The 23,992-nt window shown below is 39.6% G+C and overlaps 1 protein-coding gene across 1 annotated transcript in view; it reads left to right on the top strand.

Annotated features, from left to right (window-relative positions):
• The window catches only part of LAMA2 (laminin subunit alpha 2), a 455,074-nt gene that overhangs the window by 286,007 nt on the left and 145,075 nt on the right, over window positions 1–23,992 (top strand). The window contains exons 22-27 of the mRNA XM_081312969.1: window positions 3,349–3,485; window positions 7,667–7,903; window positions 8,840–8,983; window positions 21,327–21,506; window positions 23,582–23,770; window positions 23,857–23,990. Coding sequence (XP_081169095.1) covers window positions 3,349–3,485; window positions 7,667–7,903; window positions 8,840–8,983; window positions 21,327–21,506; window positions 23,582–23,770; window positions 23,857–23,990 — 1,021 coding nt within the window. The remainder of the gene's footprint in view (window positions 1–3,348; window positions 3,486–7,666; window positions 7,904–8,839; window positions 8,984–21,326; window positions 21,507–23,581; window positions 23,771–23,856; window positions 23,991–23,992) is intronic.

The following is a 23,992-nucleotide window of genomic DNA, read 5'->3' on the forward strand; positions in this document are numbered from 1 at the left end:
ACTCATCTTAAATGGTGCATCAGCATACAGACAAAAAAGAATCATCAGTAGAATAGGTACCTCTGTTCTGTGCAAAATGGGCAAAAATGGCATAATCCTAATATACAACATCCTGATATTTTCCATTTTCTTTCCTGGTGAACAATGTATGCTTTTGAGAAACATTCCTTGAACTCTGATAAAGTTCATTCAGAAGTCCTTGAATGAGTATGATAATTGTGTATTCCTATATATATTCTACTTGACCAGGAGAAATAGTTAAAACAATTGTGCTTACTTTAAAGCCAGCCTTTTAATGCTTCCTTTGTATGCTATAGAATGAGAAAATAAGATATGATTTTTTTCTTTTTATCTTGCAAGGTAATGTTTTCTTTAAAAGGTAAATTAAAAATTAAAGCAAAATAATGAGCAGAGCAAACATTATGAATATGAGCTCCATACTGAAAGCTAAATATAAAAACATTTTGAATATAGAAATGTTCTTTCAGAAAAATGAATTCTTTGTCAAGCTGTATGCACAAGGATTATCTTTGTTTTCTGTGCCAAGTGCAATTTTTGCTTTGCAAGAAAAAAAAATGTGGACTTTAATGTCTGTCTTCCCTTAGCTTGTTGTAGCACTAACAATATGATTTGAAAATGATAACATTGGTTCTTCAGTATATTGTATAGGTGTATAGCACATTGCTACATAGGAGCTAATTGTGGGAAATTTCATCACTGCATTGATCATGTTTGTGCTTAGTAGAGGAAAATCTGTGATGTTCTTGGTGCTCCTGAACTTGATCGTTTGCTTGCAGAAGATTGATTACCCAACTTCGTAACATCATCCTACTGGTTTTTAAAACTTGTGGCTTCTTTCTCTCTCCCTCTCCCTCTCTCCCTCTTTCCCTCTCTCTCTCTCTCTTTCTCTCTCTCTTCCTCTCTCCCTCCCTCTGTGTGTGTCTGTGTTTCACAAGGACCCCGAAGACCTGGTTTGCCAATCAAGTGGCTTGTTTGATTGCTGGTTGTTGCCCTGAGGATGGTGCAATATAAATATAAAAATATTTTTTATATTTTTTATATTTTTGTAAGCTGCATAGAGTTCCTTGGTTTCTAGCCTGGGGCCTTAATCACCACACCAAATTGGCTCCTTTCCTCTATGTATGTATGTATGTTTATGTATGTGTGTGATATATCTCCTATTCCTATGTTGTGCGATAGGCAGATAGGAATGGATATAACTAATCTAATTTCCTATAACTGAATGATTTGTCCCTGGTTCTAGCACGGCAAGACAGAGAACCGTCAAAGGTATCTTTCTTTCACAGAGAAATTTCACAATTATATTAATGCCAATAGCCTTGAAAAGTACACATTTGAGATTAGGACTAAGTAGGAATTCTTTATACAGTGAAAGCCCCTCTGATCTGAGTTTGCACATGGAATTTCATTTTTAAAGTTAACTGTGTTTTCAGTCATGAAATAGTAGTTGGTATCCCAAATTACATATATAAAACTGTGCAGATTGAAGATTCAAACTGTTATATCTTTAAAAACATTGCAAAAAGAAATATGGGTTAAGGGCTGGAGAAAAGAGAGAACTGGATTAGCTGTGCAGAATTGGTGGACAATTTAAAAATATTATCTTCTGCTATTTTCCCTGATTAATAAAATGCCCAGTTAAAGCTCCATAACAAAACAAAAGTACAATAAATACTGAGTTCCAATTTAAGGTAATAATTTTGATGGTTATTTTTTAACATCAAACCAATTCTATTGTAATTGTTTAGAAATATGTCTTACTTGCTATTATAGGATTCTTGCTAAGCACAAAGATACAAGTTGCTGTCTGCTTACTTGGCAGATATTTAAAATAGAATTAAAGGTAAAGGTTCCCCCGCACATGCGTGCTAGTCATTTCCGACTCTAGGGGCCGGTGCTCATCTCCTTTTCAAAGCCGAAGAGCCAGCGCTTGTCCGGGGACGTCTCCGTGGTCACGTGGCCAGCATGACTAGACACCAAAGGCACACAGAACGCTGTTACCTTCCAACCGTAGTGGTCCCTATTTTTCTACTTGCATTTTTACATGCTTTCAAACTGCTAGGTTGGCAGAAGCTGGGACGAGTAACAGGCGCTCGCTCTGTTATGCAGTACTCAGGATTCGACCAGCCAAACTGCCGACCATCTGGTCAAGAAGCTCAGCGTCCTAACCCACTGAGCCACCACGTCCCTTTAATAGAATTTAATAGAATTACTATTAATAGTAATTTAATAGAATTACTATTCCCTATATTTCACTCATTCTAAGAAAAAGGGTAAACGAACAGCTAGCGTGCTAAGAAGAGCAGGTTTTATGTTCTCTTATTGCCAAAAAGTTGTTGTTTGGCATAGGATATGGACATCTCTACGACTATTGGGGGGGAAATAAAATAACCCTGGTTGAAGTTCATACCTGGTGGAATATATCCCTAAGTGTGTGATTAACAAACCCCATCAAGAGTATATAGAAATAATTGCTTACCGTAAGTTCCCGGAGGTATATTAAGGTAGTCACATGCTAAGATAGAAAGCCAGCTTCTCTAATGAGGGGGGGGCAAGAATATTTCTGTAGGAAATGGACTGAAGGAAAGAACCTTATAATCCTGCAGACAGGGAGGTTTTGAAGGACAGGTAATCCTCAACTTACCACAGTTTGTTTGGTGACCATTCAAAGTTGCAGCGACACTGAAAAAAGTGACTTATGACCATTTTTCACTCTTAACACCATTGCAGCATGCCCATGGTCCTGTGATCAAAATTCAGATGCTCAGCAACTGACTCCTATTTATGACCATTGCAGTGTCTCAGGGTCATGTTGTCACCTTTTCCAACCTTCTAAGGAGCAAAGTCAATGGGGAAGCTAGATTCAGTTAACAACTGTGTTACTAACTTAACAAGTGCAGTGACTTACTTAACAGCTGTGGCAAGAAAGGTCATAAAATGGAACAACATGCACTTGGCAAATGTCTTACTTAGCAACAGAAACTTTGGGCTGAATTTTGATCATAAGTCAAGGACTATCTGTAGGTCCTGTGTCTCATGCCACAATGAGGGCTAGGATAAAAAAATATTAAATGTTAATGCTTCTGGAGCTATATTTTAAACAATAACTCAAATGATAAACCTGCTTCTTTCTCCTGTTTTTATTCTGGAACAGTACTCATCATGACCATATGGCCTCTCACTGAGTTATTATTTTATTAGCCTGTGACCCGATAAACTTTCATAGAGAATAGTATCAAATGGCAAAAATTATTCTCTGCAATATATGTAATGTATTCCACGTTTTAAAATGCTTATCTTTTTCTTTCTTAATCCTCTTCCATGAAGCTTGTGAATGTTCCCATCTTGGTAATAATTGTGACCCACATACTGGCCATTGCATCTGCCCTCCGAATACCACAGGAAACAGATGTGAAAAATGTGTACCGAATCACTGGGGTCATGATATTATCAGTGGATGCAAGGTGAGTGTTCCTTTTCATCCTTTTTCCACTGTCCTAACTTTAGGAAGTTACACCAAATAAAGCTGTCTTGTACGACTATATCCTTAAAGTTGAGTTTTAAGGCTTAGTATGCACTGAAAAGTCAGCTCTTATAGTTGAAAGCAAAAAACCCTATATATTTACATTTGGATACAATTATTCTCAACAAAGTGAAATGATGCCAGTTGAGATCTAATTTTTTTTTAAGAAAAGGCATCATTTCTTCCATGGATTATGTTATTCCAAACATTTTATTCAAAGATAACTATTTTATTTATATTTATAGACAATATTGTGAGTAGTTTTTTTAATTAAAAATAGTAGAGAAACATAGAAAAGAGATCAGATTAAAAACAAAGTTAGGTGACCAGTTGCAAGCTCCCACACATGACATATTTTTGAATTCATCCTGAAATATTCAAATTACGTAACTGAAATAGGCAATAGATACTATTATATAAATAAAATGGATAATGTTGATTTGCTATTTTGACCATACCTACACTATTTTGATTCCTTGGCAGTAGATTGATATAAATGATAAATAAGTATAAAGGATCCTTTCATTAGGTTTATCAAATACTTAATATCCAGGTATTGTTTACCGTAAGCTCATCAATATATTTAATGGCAGTGAATTTTTTTAAAAAAATTTTTTTAATTCCATTTATATCCCGCCCTTCTCCGAAGACTCAGGGCGGCTTACAAGCTTAGCAGTAGCCTTCATTCTATGTATATGCCTGCTTATTAGGGCTTTCACACACACCCCAAGCGGCATTATTACAAAGTCAGCTTAATTGCCCCCAACAATCTGGGTCCTCATTTTACCTACCTCGGAAGGATGGAAGGCTGCGCTGACAGTGTCAAAAGTAAAGAAGCAATTGTTTATATCTGTCTAGCCCCATCCGGGTATGGTTCCTCTTTGCTTTTGGGCTTAGTATAAGTAACTTGTGCACTCATATTTTCCCATCCTGGCTATTTCTGCTAAGCTTGTAAGCCGCCGTGAGTCTTCGGAGAAGGGCGGGATATAAATGGAAATAAAATAAAAAATAAATTTCAATCAGAATTAGTTTCTTAAGAATATACTGAAAAATAAAGTTGTAATCATGACATGCTAAAAAAGCTGGGCAAATGATGACTAGCAACAAAGAGGGGGTTAAGTTGGTTTACTGTTGCACTAAGTTTTTTAAGAATATGTGTCCTGAACGCAAGCAATCAAATCTATTTCTATGGTTGTTAATCCAGTTAATTAATGAGATAAATTTATTGTAAAGCTCCTTACGAAGCCGCCGTCTTTCTCCAGCATGCCGATCGCCAGGCTTCTGCAAAGCGGCTTAATGAGGGTGAAGACCCCTCTTCCAGTTCCAGGCTCTTTCATATCCCTTCTTGCCTTGTCTATTATCTGAATCCATTAGTATGGCAGCTGCTATGGCACTCTCTAAATTAATAATGATCTGTCAGCCAAGTCTCCCTTTTTAGCGTATTTCAACTCATTTCTCCAAAGCCAGGTGCAAGTGCCCCCTTCTCTGTTTGAGCTTTTAGTGGAGCCAATTTCAGAGTCTGTCATAACTTATAGGCAAAGGAATATTGCATGAAGCTCCCTCCTTGCAAAACAAACCTTAAGGCTGATTGTAATTTATTCCACATATGGCGAACAATTTGCTCACAGGGTGTTAACTGGTTATTTTTCAATGTACAGACTTCCTGCTTCTTAGAATACATAAAAACTGGGGATTCTTAATTGCTTGTCACTCTGGATCCTTGCAAGCCCATATTTGGGCTGCCCAAACCTGAACCAATATACAGTAGGTAGTCCCCGACTTACGACAGTTCATTTAGTGACTGTTTGAAGTTGCAACATCACTGAAAAAAGTGATTTGTGACCATTTTTCACACTTAAGACCATTGCAGCATCCCCAGAGCCATGTGATCAAATTTTGGATGTTTGGCAACTGACATGTATTTATGACAGTTGCGGTGTCCTGGGATCATGTGATCATCTTCTGCAACCTTCTGACAAGCAACGTCAATGAGGAATCCAGATTCACTTAACAGCTGAGTTACTAATTTAACAAGTGCAGTGATTCACTTAACATCTGTTGCAAGAAAGGTTGTAAAATGGAGCAAAACCTACTTAACAAATATCTCACTTAGCAAATGAAATTTTGGGTTCAGTTGTGGTCAAGGACTACCTGTAGATCTACTTTAAAATCTACTGCTTACCACTTGGACTTTGAGTAGAAAGGGGATATTGATACCATGAAGAGGATATTGATAACAGGATGGAAATATTGATTTGGCAATTCTTTCCCTAAAAAAAAAAAATCACACAGGCCCCGCTTTTCAGTTTCAGCAAGGTTCCCATGCTTCTTCTTCTTCTAGCTTTGCCTAAAACATTTCCTGCAAACTGAATGCTCTGATTTAATATTCTGTGCTCACACTGCAATATAGGACTATAATGTGTATATAAAGTTAAGGCTATGCAGGACTTTGAATTTGATTTTTGCAGCTGCTAGAAAATCCCAGGAATGACATGGTTGTTATAATGAGTTGCAGACAGACACTGCATTCATGTTCCCATACATTCCAAAGCGCCTCTTGAACACTGAAGTCAAAGCACTCCCCAAACTTACACAATTTAGCTATAGAAGCATTAATGATCATATTATCTTCTTCATGGTATCTGTTAGTCTGGAAATCATTTTACTAATTTTAGAATATTTTTATAATCTATGCATATAATGATATAAATATTTATGTTCTAATTTATAAATCTATCTTCAACTTTTGTTGTTGTTGTTGTTAGTTGCGAAGTCGTGTCTGACCCATTGCGACCCCATGGACAACATTCCTCCAGGCCTTCCTCTCCTCTACCATCTTCTGGAGTCCCTTTAAGCTCACACCTACTGCTTCAGTGACTCCATCCAGCCATCTCATTCTCTGTCGTCCCGTTCTTCTCTTGCCCTCAATCTTTCCCAGCATTAGGCTTTTCTCCAGTGAGTCCTTCCTTCTCATTAGGTGGCCAAAGTATTTGAGTTTCAACTTCAGGATCTGGCCTTCTAAAGAGCAGTCAGGGTTGATCTCCTCTAGGACTGACCGGTTTGATCGCCTTGCAGTCCAAGGGACTCACAGGAGTCTTCTCCAGCGCCATAGTTCAAGGGCCTCAGTTCTTTGGTGCTCAGCCTTTCTTATGGTCCAACTTTCACAGCCATCTACGCACTTTTGTTGACAGGGTGATGTCTCTGCTTTTTAGTGTGTTGTCTAGATTTGCCATTGCTTTCCTCCCCAGGAGCAAGCGTCCTTTAATATCTTGGCTGTAGTCCCCGTCTGCGGTGATCTTGGAGCCCAGGAAAATAAAATCTGTCACTACCTCCATTTCTTCCCCATCTATTTGCCAGGAACTGAGAGGGCCGGATGCCATGATTTTGGTTTTCTTAATGTTAAGTTTCCATATCTTCAACTACAATTTAATAATTTGCCTGTTTAAAACTCAGATTAATCCATGGGAAGATTTTAAGTTAATGTGAAACTTGCTCCATATTTAGTCTTACAGACATACCTCAATTCTACTCATTTGTATTCACCACTGATGTGAGAGAAGAATCTTTACTATAGATTGAAAATGATGTTTCGTACACAAATATTGAGGGTTACCAGAAAATATCTTACAGTATTAGTTTCTTTTCTAATTTAAAAAAAGGATTCCTGGTTAAAAGAAAGTCTTCTGGATTTGCATATTCATTCTTTTTCTGATATGATGAATAATATGGCTGGGGAATTCTGGAAGGTGAGGTCCATTCATCTTAAAGTTGTCAAGATTGTGAAACACTGGACTAATATTTTACACATTCTGCTGATAGATGGCCCCAATTGTATACAACTCACAATTTTTTCCCCCACTTTGGGATTCAAGAGGTAGAGTATCACATCCAGTCCCACCCAGTATTCAGCTGCTTAAAAGAAACACAACTCAAATAGTAACATTTATGAAAAATGAAATCAGTGCCTGCAAATGTTACCTACAGACACAAATACATTGATAATTATCAGCGATTGTTGCAGTCATTTTTGAGTACCCCATGTTCTTCAGTTAAAACTGAAATCCTTCAAGTGTTTCCCTCTCTAAAACAAGCTAACTTTTTTTCCCTTTTTTTTTGCTCTAGGCCTGTGACTGCAGTGTAGCTGGATCCCTCAGCTTCCAGTGTAACCCTGATACTGGCTGCTGTTTCTGTCGTCCAGAATTCTCTGGAGATAAATGCACTGAATGCAGGCTAGGCTATCGGAATTACCCACAATGCATTGCCTGTGAATGCCAGATAGCGGGGACCAAGCCACAGACTTGCGATTCAGAAATGGAAAAGTGTTCTTGTGCTGATCATACAGGACAGTGCACCTGTAAAGTAAGGAGAGGGGGCTTTCACCCCTTTTTATATGCATTTCTGTTTTCAATCTGTCTCCTTGTAGTGCCTTCTCGTTAGATCAGTCAGCAGCTTAAACTAAATGAAAGAAATATGTTTCTGCTAGCCATACACTCAAAACCTGGGATGTAAGTATAATTTATTTCAGTAATTCTTAAATCCAAGGAAGTGGCAGCACTTAGCCAATCCTTGCTGATCTAGGGGGGGGGGAAAGCAGAGGAGAGTTGAATCTAGTTAATATTTGGAAAGGAAACCATCGGAAATTCCCAGGGTTTAAGACTAGACTGGGAAACCAGTCAACATAAAACCATTTAACCATGCGGAAAGCTCTGTGGAGTTACCAGATAATCGAGGTTGGCTCATAGAAGATTTTGTCATAACATTATAGTTCAGCCTTCTCCAGTGTGGTGTTGTCCACACTTTCATTCAGGAGCAAAACAGCCATCATTTTTCACTTTTTTCTGTTGCTTAAGATCTGTTGAATTATTAAGCTGTCTCATGGAAGTAATGCAAAGCAACCTTTCAGCAACTTAAAAAAAATATTCTTCCCATGCACTGAAAAGCATTCTTCCTCTATGTAGCCTGGTGTTGATGGTTATAATAAGCAACTCTGGAGTTTAGCCATTGTGAACTCCATTTCACATTAAGGCTCAGTCAGAACTTAGGTTTTTGTGCTTCTCAGTTTCCCCAGATCAATTAAATTTAAAAAACAAAAACAAAAACAGGAGGCAGGTAAAGGATTTTGTTTTAAAAAATGATATGATCTTGAATGTTTCAGCCATTGAGCTTTATTCTGCAAAAGGTGTCTTATTACCACATATCTTCGTCCTAGTAGTACTTTTTGATAAGGTAGGCTCCAAATTAAAAGAGAATTACAATTGTTTTTAAAGCTTTCTCTTCTTCTTTTTTTGTTAACAGATGAATGTGGAAGGTTTCAACTGTGACAGGTGCAAACCTGGCCGATTTGGACTCTCTGCCAGAAACCCTCTTGGCTGCAACAGCTGCTACTGCTTTGGCCTGACATCAGAATGCAGTGAGGCAAAGGGACTGGTCCGTGTGTGGGTGAGTACAAGACTGCTGAGCCATGTAATGCGATAATGTTGTTTCCTGCTGATATCTTTTAGCCAGACACAGAGATGAAGATAGGAAATATAGAAAAGCATTTAAGCAATTTCTCCCCTGTGTATTTTGAGAACTGGATAGAAAGCCATGTTCCATTGAGCAATCAGGGTCAAAATGTTGAAAAGAAACCTCAGATTGAATAATAAATGTCAAGCCCTTGAGCAAAGCTATTAAAATCCAGAAAAGGAAGATGTAATGAAAGGGATAGCCGATTGTTCCACGCTAAGTTTAACAATCTTGGCTGCTCAAATGCCAAATCAGAATTTATCTACAGGGCTAGGTTGCAATCATATTAAGAGAACTTATGTGATTTAATACTTGCAATTTCCTTTTAATTTTAAAAACAAATTAACCATTGAAAAGTATTGCTTTAATATTTTTATTGTCTGTAGAAAACATGTTTTCCACCATTTTCTAGCAGGGTGGTTACAGATTAGTCATTCTACACAGAATCTCATGAATCAGGCAGCATACAAATCTTTGCAATAAAAAGAAATGTAATAAAAATACTGATTACTAGGACTGTGCAAAGCTGTTGCATATTAGCTCAAACAAAGGTAATATTTCTTTGGGTGCAGCTGCTCCCAACTATCTCTGTATATATGCTACAGCTATTAAAGCAGCTGTCCTGCCCCAAAATACCAAAGCTGAGATCTTTATTGTTTCTAAACCTATAGACAGACTCTTGCCAAACTGAAGTACTCTACTCTGCATTTACCATATACTCTGAAAATTATTAGGAAGGTGCTGTCTTTACCCTCTTTCTCACACACAAAATATCTGGACTGAGTTGTCTCTTATTCCTGCAGAATATACTCCCTCCCTCTTGGGAATCCTTACTACAACATTCCATCAGATTAGCTCACCAAAACCACAGTTGCTTTAATGATTATTACAAAGCTGATGAAAGATGGATTAGAAAAATACAAAGATAGAGTATCAAAATTAGTCAGATGAAAAAGCTTCCAACAATAACATCAGTTTTAATGTTGAAAAATTTGAAAAATTATACCAGGAGGAGAGATATTATAATAAGTTATTGGCTGATTATATGCCATCAAACTGTTTTGACTTCTAGCAACCACATAGATAGATTTTCCCTCCATGATTATCTCCCTGATCTGGTCTTTCAGGTCTTCAAGTAGTTCATTTATTTCAACTGTAATTGAGTCTATCTACCTTGCCATTGGTGATCCTTTTATTCTTTTTCCTTGTACCTTTCCCACTAATAAAGACTTCTTCAGAGAGCTAGGTCTTCACATAACATATCTGAAACAGGATAATTTGAGCCTGGTCTTTTGTGCCCTGAATACTCTGAGTTTATTTGTTCAATGATCCATTGTTTTCCTGGCTATTAATGGTATTCTTAGGAATGTTCTCCGATACCAATTTTCAAAAATGTCTCCCTATAGTCTCCTATTGTGATTTCTCAAAGTCAAACTTTCATTTCCATAGAATGTCATAGGGAATACCATGGATTCTATTATTTCTATGACATCCTACTCCAAACAGCATTAGAAGTTAGACTACAAATCCAGAATTTAAAGTTATGTTCTTTTTCTTGGAAGTAGCCCTTGGAACTTCATGGGATTTTCAGGTAGTCTCAATAAGTCAAAGGAAGACAAAAAAAGTCAATAATAAAGTTTCTAAATGAGCTATTCAAGATTTGGAGAAGTTTCTCATACAAGTGTCAAAAACTATAGCCTAAGTAATTATTTATATATTTATTTATTATTTGGATTTATATACCGCCCCTCTCCCAAGGGACTCGGGGCAGTGTACAGGGCAATTAAACACTATAAACAACACATAATATACAAAAATTAAAATGAAATTAAACCAATAGCCCTAAACAATAAAACACATTCTAAAATTTAAAATTTTTAAAATTTAAGATCTAAAATCCCAGTCCCTCAGTCCAGGCCGGCAAGTTCAAATAGCCAAGTCTTCAGGTCGCGGCGGAAGGAGCGAAGGTCGGGGGCCATCTGGAGCTCAACAGGGAGCTGATTCCAGAGGGCAGGTGCGCCCACAGAGAATGCTCTCCCCCTGGGGGCCGCCAGTCGACATTCCCTGACCGACGGCACCCTGAGGAGGCCCTCTCTGTGGGAGCACACAGGACGATGGGAAGTTAACGCCGGCAAAAGGTACTCCCGTAAATAACCCGGACCCATGCCATTTAGGGCTTTATAGGTCATCACCAGCACCTTGAATCTCACCCGGAAGACAACTGGAAGCCAATGCAGCTCACAGAGCAGAGGTGTTACATGGGAGTATTGGGAAACCCCCATCACAACTCGCGCAGCCACAAACTATTACAGATGAAACTTCCATAGAGATTTCATGTGTCATTTTATCTTATTAAATGGAGATTTCAGTTTAGAGCATGGCTGAGAGGTTGATTTGCAGGGGATGTGAAACATGAGGCAACGATTGTTTACATGAATTTTTAAGTCTTACTTTTTATTACATTAACTCTCTTTTGGAGCATAATCTCTAAAGCAAATTATTTTGAAACTCTTGGGTTGCTTAAAAGGAGGAAAGTAAATGAGTAAAAAAAATAGAAATCATATAAATTATCTGAACACCCTGAAAATAAGCCTAGCTACAATATTGCGTTGGTGTATGATTGGTGTTAAATATGTGGGCTTTAACATTCCATTTAGAAGATTACAACTGAACATAAAGTAATTGGAAGATTGTGAAATTTGCTATCTAAACTAGACAATGTTTCAGGAATATTATAAAAAGGGAATTTGTAAATTCAGAATTTTTGTAGAGCTTCTGCAGGCACTTATTGAAAGGTGTTTGGAAACTGAAATGATAAAGAAAAGGCTCAGACATTAAAACAATGGTCCTCTCTAAAGATAGTTACAAAGAGAAGGGGTTATTCCCAGTAACTGAAGACATTGATTCATACATTAAATCTCAAAAACAGTCAAGAATTACTGGTCTTTTTCCCCCAGGGGTGTAACCCCAATAAACTCTGGTGACCAGGGCCGTGACATGAAACAAAATGAAAGGAAAAAACACACCATGTGAATGGTCTCTTGGCCCTTATCATTCTTGGACAGATATTATCAACATTATAGATAAGAGGACATCCAATATTCCAAATGTTGCTGAGGAGATAGCTATTGCCGGGAGATAATAAACACCAACCCCTACCACCCACATAGCTTTGGGATCCTTGTTAATAAATGAGGCAAATTTGAGACGTTCGTATGATTCCTGTTTGCAAAACAATATAGAAACCTTGGCAGAATAACATGTGGTTTTTAATTTTTCCACAAAGTGGTCATCTGATTAATTACTACTGAAAGAATTTATATCTACTTCAAGTGATCTACTGACAATTCTTATCAAACTACCATGTTTCCCTGAAAATAAGACCTTTCCCGAAAATAAGCCTTGCTTGATTTTTACGGGCGTGCCTAATATAAGCCCTTCCCTCAAAATAAGCCCTAGTTAAGAGCCTGTGCAGCTGGCCATCTACCCATTCTGTCTGGTTCGCGGTGCCACCACCATAAGGCTGGGGCAGGTGAGGGAAGGAGGTGAAGCTGCCCCATGCGCCCCACACCCACTTACCTCATGGCCCCCGCAGTCAGGCCTCCCACGCCCCAACACCTACCTCATCTTGCAGTGATGGCACCAAAAGCCCCATCCAGCAGGAGCGCACATGGCTGCCACTGGCCCACTTCTGCGGCTGCTTGTCGTCGCTTGCACACGTTGCTCCCAGGCTCTATTTTGCCAACAGAGACCTTCAGGAAAGGCCTCTACAGCTGAGAATGGAGCCCTGAGTTGACATGTGCATTGTCCCCAAGTTCCGCTTTGCCAGCACAGGGCTTCAGGAAAGGCCTGAAACAGAGCCTGGGGGCATTGCGCATGTCAACCTGGGTCTCCGTTCTTGGCTGCAGAGGGTTTTTGCAAAAATGGCAAAAGGCTTTGCAAATGGAGGAAAGGCTTCGATTTTTCAGCCCTTACCTCCATTTGCAGAGCCTTTTGCTGCAAATCTCATCCAGGCCTCTGTTTGCAGAGAACAGAGGCCTAAAGTACTGTGAGATCACGCGAGACCAGTAGCAAGCAACTGCAGAAGTGGACCAGCTGTGACCATGCGGGCTCCTGGGCTGTTGGTTTTGCCACTGTGAGGTGAGACAGAGGAAAAATAAGGCATCCCCTGAAAATAAGACATAATGTCTGTTTTGGAGGCAAAAAAGTATAAGACCGGGTCTTATTTTCGGAGAAACATGGTAGTCAAGATTGGACCACAGAAAAACATAGCATAGTATTTGATAATATTTTACTAATGTACAACCATTCCCAAATCTAGACTCATTTTATAAATAAGAGAAAAAAACAAAGTAAAGTCTCAGGTGAAAACCAAGAAAATGAAAAATAGACTCAAAATCAAGTAAGAAAAAGCAGGAACTGGAAGAGCACTGCTATTCCCAAACAGGCTTCTAAACTTACAGTAAGTATAATAATCTATTCAAATTTTTGGGAACAGCTGACAAAAGAAACAACAGATCAACTAAAAAACCACCCAGGAAGAAAATGATAGCAAAATAAATTTCTTAATGAAGTAAGTAAGGTTGAAATGACCAATACATGTCTAATCTAGCAATGTTCAATATCTGTTGAGGACTTTATTATTGAACAAAATCATCTAGCAAATAGCTCAAAAAGTTCCATGCAGAAGGTGATTACTTGCAACTAATAAATGCTAAGTTGGCATTTATCAGCTTCCCCAAACTTAGATGATCTCTCTTACGGGTGGAACAAAGATTAGATTTACTGCATATATTTAAAACTTTCTCCTCACTTAGATTTGTTTCAGATGATATTTACTGGTTGAATATTTATACGGCACATAGCAAAATTAATGGTACTTTTTGATTCTGTTAATATGACAAAAATGGTTTATCAATTTAAATATCTCCTTCAGGCAAGATGGCTTGCATACCTACAGGTAGATATTTTAATAATGTTTGTGTATTATATGCAATGCTATTAAATTATCTTAATTCACATCTTCAACTGCAAATGTTCAATTGTTGAGTTTTCCGGTGATCAAGAAAAAATACATGAAGTTGTATATGTACACAGGTAGGCCCAGTAGCATTCTGTGAAAGTATTCCAATTTATCTAATTTATACAGCCACCTATCTCATAGCAAGTGACTATGGACAACGTATCACAAAACTAAAAATAAATATCTAAAATCATTATCATGAACAAATATTAAAAACATTAAAAATACTATAAAACAGGTAACAAGAACAGACAAAAGGATATTGATAATAATAACAACAACAACAACAACAACAACAACAACAACAACAATAATAATAATAATAATAATAATAATAATAATAATAATAATAATAATAATAATAATAGAGTAACATCACTAGTTCACCTTCCCCTGACATAATTGGGTCTTGAGGGGCCTTCAGAACCTCAAAAAGGCTGAAGTCCTCCTCACCTCAGGGAGGGGGAAAAATCCACAGTGTAGGAATTTAACTGATTTTTTGTGGCTGATAGGGTAATACTGTATAACTTATTCAATAAACTTTAGATTTACAAAAAAAGCAGTCTTGTGTCTGTTTACATGGAAGTAAGTCCACTGTATTGAATGGGATTAACTCCCTAATGTTAAAGAGCACAAACTTGCATAATCAAAGCTTCACCTCTCCTATATCTTAGGAAAGTAGAAATGTGCATGATTTAAAATGTCAATTTAAAATTTCCCTAATGATCAATTATCCCTCTTTTCAGTTCTCATATTTAAATGAGGCTTGCCATTTTACTCAGAGGTATCTCTGAGCACTTAGAACTTCTAAGTATTCTGATCTATTTTAGAATAGTGAAGTGCAACTGGCAAATTTTCTGATGTAGAGTTACCATGAATGGAGTCATATATTTCAAATAAACCAGTTTCTTGCTGATTAGCATGTTTAATGCATGGGATCCAGGAACACTTCCAGAGTCAAGGCAGGCACTTTGCTTCATTTTGGCATTAGCATTTCAAAGAAGCGTGTTAACTGAATCTGCTGGAAATATTGCAGAGAAAGAATAATGTCAGTCCAGGAATTCTTCTCTTCTTTGCTCAGCTCTTATTCTGTGAAGTTCCATAAAGGAACAGATGCTTTCATGAATGGTTTTCTTTGTTTAATTTAATTGCTATGAATGACATACGGTAGATACTTGTAATTATTTATTTGTTCAATTTATAGAACCACAATCTCAAGTACATGACTCTGGTCGACTCACACTAAAAACAAATAAATTATAAACAAATATTAAAATAAAACAAGAAATAAAGCACATAACAGACAGAGAATCATAAAAAGCCCTCAAAATAACCATAAAACAGGTTTCATTCCATACCCAGGACTCAATCACCAAACCACATTTATTTAGAACATAGAATAATAGAATTGGAAGGGACCTTGGAGGTTTTCTAGTCCAGCCCCCTGCTTGAGCAGGAGATCCTATACCATTCCAGATAAATGATTGTCCAAACTCTTTGAAAGCCTCCAGTGATATAGCACCAACAACTTCTGAAGGCAAGTTGTTCCATTGGTTTGATTGTTCTCACCATTAAGAAATATCTCCTTAGTTCTAGGTTGCTTTTCTCCTTGGTTAGTTTCCATTCATTCTTTCTCATCTTGACTTTTAATGCTTTGGAAAATAGTTTGACACACACACCCCTTGTCTTTGTAGGAGCCCCTCAAATATTGAAACACTGCTATCATGTTCCCCCCTAGTCTTTCTTTTCATTAGACTAGACATACCAAATTCCTGTAACCATTCTTTGTATGTTTTAGTCTCCAGCCCCTAATTATTCTTGTTGCTCTTCTCTGCACTCTTTCCAGTTTCTCAACATCTTTTTTCTATTGTGGTGACCAAAACTGGATGTAGTATTCCAAGTGTGGAATACGTGGAATACAAAATATTTATTTTGTATAGTGTAACAGAAGACAACATTAATGCATAAAAAGGTCCACTTTTTCACACACAAAAAACCCCAAACCAGATCTTCAAAGTCTTTAAAAAGGCCAGCAAGGTGGGGTCAACTTAATGGGAGAGATGTTATTCCAGAAGGTGGATACTGTTGTCTAGCCAGTTCTTTGCAGGCAATAAGTGAGACGGAAGGTTGCAAACAGGAACATGCTTTATTAAGGCAAACGGGAACAGAACTGAAACAGAGGCTGCTGCGCAGCTACTTATATGGTTGGCCACTAGGCGGCGGCCAATAGGTTTAAAGGAATCCATTCCCGCCCCAAATCATCCAATGATCTTCTTGGAGACAACAAGTCTAGCTTAGTCAGTGACCGTTACACAGACACACCATTGAGCAACCTTAAGCAGCATTCAAACAGACACGTGAATCAGTTCAAGTAAAAATCCCAATACATTACACCCCTCTCCCCTAGAATGTACAAACATTATTTAAGAATATATAATCTTGTAGATATTGTGGTGGTCTACGCGACCGTTCACAATGCCTGGGGGATCCAGGCAACTCCCGGTCTACCAGCTTGCCTGCCAGGCTTGGTAGACCAGGACTCTTGGGTTTGCGTGAGTTGGATTGACTCGAGTTCCTTTGGCTGGCCATTTCTGGTCAGCCCAAACCAGAGTCCAATGAGGTATCTGTGTCAGCGAAGCTGCTGCTTTGTTCGGTTTAACCTTCCCCATCAGGAGACCCATGTTGCACTCCCGGACTGTGTCCATCTATGACCACCTCCCCGTTGAAATGACTGACTGAGTTCTCAGAGCATGTGAACTGCTCTGTTAGGCTGCCGGTTTCCGGCTCTGGTTGCGGACCCGCTGTGAGGTCCTCGCTTAGTGACTGTTCTGCAAAATGCCTTCGCAGCTGATCAATATGTCAGCGAATGACTCACCCTCCCTCCATAGCCACCTCGTATGAAAGGGGACCCAAGATTTTAACAATTTTACCCAGCACCCACAAGTTCCCATGCCCGTAGTTCTGGCCCCACACTCCATAACCCACTTGCAACCCCCTTGGTGCCTTTGGGCATGCGGTGTCTGCTGCTACCCAGTCAGGATGCAACCTGTCCAGTTTCATGATTAATCTCCTTCCCCAGCGAAGCTCTGCTGGGCTTTTGCCCATTGCTGTGCAAGGCATAGTGTGCTGGCAAAGCAAGAAATCAGCCAGCCTGTGGTGCCAATCCCCTGAAACAATGTGCTTGAGTGACTCTTTCATTTACGCACCATGCATTCAGCCTGCCTGTTAGTCGAAGGGTGAAAAGGAGCTGACGTTGCATGCCTTATGAGGTTAGTCCTCAAGAAGACCTGAAATTCTGCCACTGTGAACTGGGCCCTGTTGTCTGAGACTAAGATGTCTGGTAGTCCGTGTGTGGCAAAAAGCTTTCTAAGCACCTGGATAGTCCTAGCAGTAGTCATAGTAGATATAGGAATTACTTTCAACCATTTAGAGTGGCTGTCGACCACTATCAAAAACAGCTGTCCCTGAAAGGGCCCAGCGAAGTCAATGTGAATCCTTGACCATGGTATATGAGTCTCCTCCCATCGGTGGACAGGGGCCTGTGGCATCTCTGGTCTGGACTATTGACACGTGTAACACTTGTGTACCTGGGCCTCGATAGCCTTATCTATCCCTGGCCACCAAAGGTAGCTCCATGCCAGTGCCTTCATCCGGACTATGCCTGGATGGCCCTCATGAAGAGACTGAAGCACACGGTGCCTTAATGAACTGGGACAATAACCCTACTCTTCCATAAGATTCAGCCTTTGTGAGCTGAAAGCTCATGTCTCCGTGTGAAGTAGCTCTGGAACTCAGATCCTGGGCTATTTTTCAGCCACCCAGTGTGAACTCATGACAATACTCTGCTTAGAATTCTGTCTGCGGCAGTTTCCGCAGCAACATCCTTCAGCTTGGACTCTGCAGGATGGATGCCCTCAGCATCAATACGGAACCCCAGGAATTCAGTGGAAGGGACCCCAATTTTATACTTGTCCCTCTTCAGCTGTGTGGAACCGTTGAAGAACAGCTTTGAGCTGCCTTGCAAGCACCTCAGTGGACTCACCGGCGATAAGTACATCGTCAAAATAGTGGCAGACCCCTGGAATACCCTTGAGTATAAGCTCCATAACTCCGTGGAAGATCCCTGGGGCTATGCTAACCCCGAATTGGAGGCATTTGATTCTAAAAGTCCCCCTGTGTGTCACAATTGTTTGTGCAGCCACTGTGGCCTCATCCACTAGTAACTGCTGATAGGCCTGTGCCAAATCTAACTTAGCAAACACGGTACCCCCTTGCAGTGATGCCAAAATGTGGCTAACGACTGGCATTGGGTACGCGTGCTGCTGTAGTGCCGGGTTAATGGTGCACTTGTAATCAGCACAAATCCTGATTTCCCATTGGCCTTAAGTGGCATGACAATGGGAGTTTCCCATTCACCCCCATCTACAGGCTGTAGTACCCCTTGACTGACTAGCTTGTCCATTTCTGCATCGATTTTGTGTTTTAGTTCAAATGGCACTTGATGGGGCTTGATCCTAATGCACGTTATGGAAGGATCAAGCTTAAAGGCTATGAGAGGGCCCTTGTACTCTCCCAGGCTTGTGTCAAAAACATCTGCAAATTCCTCGCATATTGACACCAGGTTCGCCGCTTGTGTCCGGTGGATCCCGGTTACTTGAAGGCCCAGTGCATCAAACCAATCAATTCTCTGGCCCTCCACCACAATTACATCTAGGGGCCCTGAAAACCCCTTGAATTTGACAGCCAAAGTGGCCTCGCCCTTGACGGCTACTTGGCAATTCTGGAAGTCAGTTAGAATGATGTCGGACAGCCTAAGCTTGGCCCACCTCTTGCTGTGGTTGCACACGAACTGGAAAGTCTCAAGAGAAATAATGGATACAGCTGAACTAGTGTCCAGTTCCATCCTGCAACAAACGTCTTGCAGCTCAACTTGAAGCCAAAGTTTTGGATTAAGGGGGCGGTGAGGTTCCATGCAGCAGACACTCCTTCGACTGGAACAGAACCCTACTCTATGCTGCCCCGGTGCCCCGGAACCTCTCCTGTATGGCTCGTCCGGTTGACGGTCCTTGTGGTGACCTCTACAGATGGCTGCGATGTGGCCAGATTTGCCACAGGCCCAACACATGGCTGACCGAAATCAGCAGTCCCCTCGTTGGTGGAGGCCGCCACATCCCAAACATTGAAGGAAGGGAACTGCCTTGTAAAGAGGCTTCTGTTCTTTGTCTTGGTGCCGTTGAATCTTGTAGACTTCGTGATCGGAGTCGATGTCTTCTCATTGCTCGGCGTCCTCATGGTGGATGGCTTCTTTGTGTGGAGTGCTTTTGGTAGGCCGCAACGTCTTCACAGCCCCTCTGGTGGCTTCATCCGCCATAACTTCTTTTAAGGCTTCTTGTAGCAGGAGAGTCTCCTTTGCGAAAAGTTTTTGTTGGAGCTCTCTACTCCTTAGTCCACAGACGAAATGATCTTGAAGCCTTTCTTCCAAGTCCATGAACTGGCACAGGTGTGAAGCTTGTCTCAACGCCACGATGAAGTCTGTGGCTGTCTTACCGGGTTGTTGTACTCGCTGTTCGAAAGCATGCCTCCACGCTATCACCGACAGCTTCGGTTGGAAATGGTTGCTGAGCTGTTTCTTCAGGTCTGCGTAAATAATGGACTCCAGCTGTGCTGGTGCGACTAAGTTCTTAACGATGTCAAACGTTGCAGGCCCACAGACACAGAGAAATGTTGCAGCCTTCAGGCCATCTTCAGCGACTTGGTTTGTTCGGAGGTAGTTCTCCACTCTTGAAATGTAGAACGACCATCTCTCCAGGTGTGTGACATCGAATTCCTCGAGCTTTCTGACCTTCAACATGGTGAGAAGTCTTCGCGGCTTGTGTCTCGTGTTGCCTCGTGCTGCTAGCTTCTTCAAAGACCCTGGGAGTGGTCCTCAGGGCATGGTGGTCTCTAGCGTGGCTTGCTAGGCAGATTGAGGCAGGGGAACATGGTCCCTGCCAGGCACTGTGCTGGCCTTACCCCCTAGTGACTTCAGCTCTTGCGAAGAAGCAGCATCCCACCTTCATCGCCAGTGTTGTGTAGCTGATTCTTTGCAGGCAATAAGTGAGACGGGAGGTTGCAAACAGGAACATGCTTTATTAAGGCAAACAGGAACAGAACTGAAACAGAGGCTGCTGTGCAGCTACTTATATGGTTGGCCACTAGGCAGTGGCCAATAGGTTTAAAGGAACCCATTCCCGCCCCAAATCATCCAATGATCTTCTTGGAGACAACAAGTCTGGCTTAGTCAGTGACCGTTACACAGACACACCATTGAACAACCTTGAGCAGCATTCAAACAGACACGTGAATCAGTTCAAGTAAAAATCCCAATACATTACAGATACCATGGCAGAATAGCTCTTCTTTGGCATCCTACCAGCCAACCCTCCTTGGCTGATGATACTTGTAATATGCCTGTCTTGCTGGATCAGACAGGACACATAAAAGCAACCAGGAAGAGACACTCCCATAGATAAACCATCCTCATGCGTTTAAAAGTAACTATCAGCATTTTGAACTGCATCTGTAAGCAAACTGGTATATTCTGATTCCTACCCAGACTCATGGTTACTGTACAACTGCTACATGTTTGTGAATTTTGGATGGAGATAGGCCGAAACATTAATTACACTTAAGTTATTTCTGATTTCTCTGATTACTTTTGTAACTGTAAATTTTCAGTGATGGATGGGTTCACACTGCCCATCAAACAGATCCCCTGTGCAATCTGGGCATCCTCTAAAGTCACAACTTTTGCTCAAGGAGCCAGTGGCAGTCGTGGCCTTTTCATAGCTTTGTGCTGTGTGCCAGTTACACCCATTCCTGAAACCTGGAGGCTCTGCTCCCATGATCTAGTCATCTCCAGACTGGAGTCTACATAGGGCTGCCCTTGAAGAGTGTTCAGAAGCTTCAGCTAATGCAGAATGCCATAGGGTAGGTTGTGTGTGTGCTCCTAGGCCAGCATATATTAAACTTCTGCTCTGTGAGCTGCTTTGTCTGCCAGTTTGCTTCTGAGTCTGATTCAAGGTGCTGGTTTCAACCTTTAATCTTTCATGTTTTTTATTATTATATGTATTCCATTATATATTAGTCATTGCAGTATGTATTTTATGTAGATGTCATTGTTTGATAAATATTTTAACAGCAATTTTCTATAGAATAGAGTTTAACGTGGAGATAGAGAAGTAGATATTTATCCAACACTTTATTCTCATTTAGTTGACTCTGAAGCCAGATCAGGTTGTCCTTCCTTTGGTTGATGAAAATGTCCAACACCAAACTACCAAAGGGATTATATACCAATATCCAGAGACAATTGCAAATATTGAGTTGGTAATGCAAGAACTACATTCAGAACCATTTTACTGGAGACTTCCGGAACAATTCGAAGGAAAGAAGGTAAAGAATGGGAATTCTAATTACAGTTTATATTTTGTCATTTCTTTTCTTTTTTCCCCAACAAAGATGAGAAAGAACTTGAAAGTACTAATAAAAAGTTACTGTTTTATTGTCACAATCATAACTATTAATTCTCTCTTTCTTATTATTGTACATTAAAAGAGAAACCAGATAATGATAATTCATTTTATTATTATCAAGTTAATTAACAGAATTAAAAGAATTAAAAATATAGTGTAACCTCAGAATTAATAATCATAGTAATAAGGGTAAAGAGGAAAAAGGAAATGAAAAGGAGTTTTGGAGTATCATATTAAAAATAGATTATCTTTCCCCCCCCCTCCAGCCCAAATATTCCTATTGCTTAAAAGCTTTTCGTTGCCTCTTTGTCAGGAAGAAAACCCTGCTAAAACCTAATTCAAATATTGACATGTCCGCAATCCACTGCTTAAAGTCATGCATAGCTTTGTTTTTCTAATATTTTACAATAATTCTTCCAGCCTGTATCCCTATTTGAAAACAAAACTAAAGAATGAATTCTGTTAGGAGACCTTCATTGGAAAGTATGACTTTGGGGCAGGTCCAAATTTTTTAGCCCATGAGTTTGTAATATTCTTCTTCTAAGAAGAATGTCAGAGATACAGTTATGTTACCTGATATCTAAAAGAAAGCTATATGGAACAAACTTTTAATTTTAGAATATAAATGTATAATGTGTACTCAAAAAGTTAAAATCGTGAGGGGAACTGTATTTGTTTCAAAGCTTCATTTAATACTTGAATAATTCCCTTTAATTATCATGCTGAATAGAATCACCCTGAAGCTGAGGAAATAGTATTTTGATAGGGGGAAAAGTATAATAGTAGTATAATAATCCAAGTGCTTGTGTCACTTGACCTGTATTTGTTGTGATTAAAGGTAAAGGTTCCCCCGCAAATGCGTGCTAGTCGTTTCCGACTCTAGGGACCGGTGCTCATCTCCATTTCAAAGCCGAAGAGCCAGCATTTGTCCGAGGATGTCTCTGTGGTCATGTGGCCGGCATGACTAGACGCCAAAGGCGCACGGAACGCTGTTACCTTCCCACCGTAGTGGTCCCTATTTTTCTACTTGCATTTTTACATGCTTTCGAACTGCTAGGTTGGCAGAAGCTGGGACGAGTAACAGGCACTCACTCTGCTACGCGGCACTCGGGATTCGACCCGCCAAACTGCCGATCTTCTGATCAACAAGCTCAGCGTCCTAACCCACTGAGCCACCGCGTCCCTGTGTTATTGTGATTATTCAGTCCCAAACTCAGTTACCTTTTAGTTGATCTAGCTTTATCAGCTATACAGAGAAACAAAATAATACCCTTAAGGAAGCATAAAAGTTCCAGCAAAATATGCACAACAGTACTGAGATTCCCATAATGGATAAATGGTTTGTAAAAGTGTCAGAATTGGTAGAAATGGTAAAACTGATCTATTTTGTCATGGGAAAAACAAGCACTTTAAAGAAAAATAGATTTTTAATGGATTTTTTTGCTAAAAAGAAGAAAAAAAGGTAATTATAAATTTATGAATTTAATTATTGAAAAGGTGAAAGTTGGAAGTCAATATATTTTATAATGTTGGTTTCTATTTTCCTTTTTTCACATCTTTTTTGTTTTTTTTTTCCCCTTTAGATTTGACTTTTATTGTACACAACATTCATAATTATAAATTTAAAACATAGCATAAAAGTTCCCACATTATCAATTTTCTACTCTACAGTAGCTTATACTAGCTGCAGGAAATATTACAAACTGAAAAAAAATATTCAGTATTTTAGATATGCACAGGAAAAATATGATGGCTTGTTTTGTTTTTTATTTAAATAGACTTGGGAAATAAACTCCAAAGTCTCATTTTATTTCGTTATATAGGTCTTGTACTTGTATCTGATACAATGAAAATCACAACTTTAATAATTCATTTCATGCTAACTGAAAATCTTCAGAGCATCTTCGGATATTCACCATAGTATTGGTTATTTCTTTGTATTTCATTTTGATTGCCTGTATATTATTATTTATATGGTTTCTTCTTCTTTGTTAGCTGATGGCTTATGGAGGAAAGCTGAAATATGCTATCTTTTTTGAAGCAAGGGAAGACACGGGTTTTGCAACTTACAATCCTCAGGTCATAATCAGAGGTGGGCTTCCCATACATACACGAATTATTGTCAGACATGTGGTCGCTCCTCTGAATGGCCAGTTGACAAGGCATGAGATAGAAATGACAGAGGTAATGTTTCATTCCAATTTGTTTTGTCATCGGCCCTTTGGAAACAGTTAAATCATTAGCATTCCTGGTTATTATTTCCTTTTCAGCATGAGTGGAAATACTATGGTGATAGTCCAAGGATCACACAGACTGTGACCCGTGAGGATTTCATGGATGTCCTGTACAACATTCATTACATACTTATTAAGGCAACTCATGGAAGATTCATGAGACAAAGCAGGT

Source organism: Vipera berus, assembly GCF_964194415.1.
Source record: "Vipera berus genome assembly, chromosome: 1".
NCBI lineage: Eukaryota > Metazoa > Chordata > Lepidosauria > Squamata > Viperidae > Vipera > Vipera berus.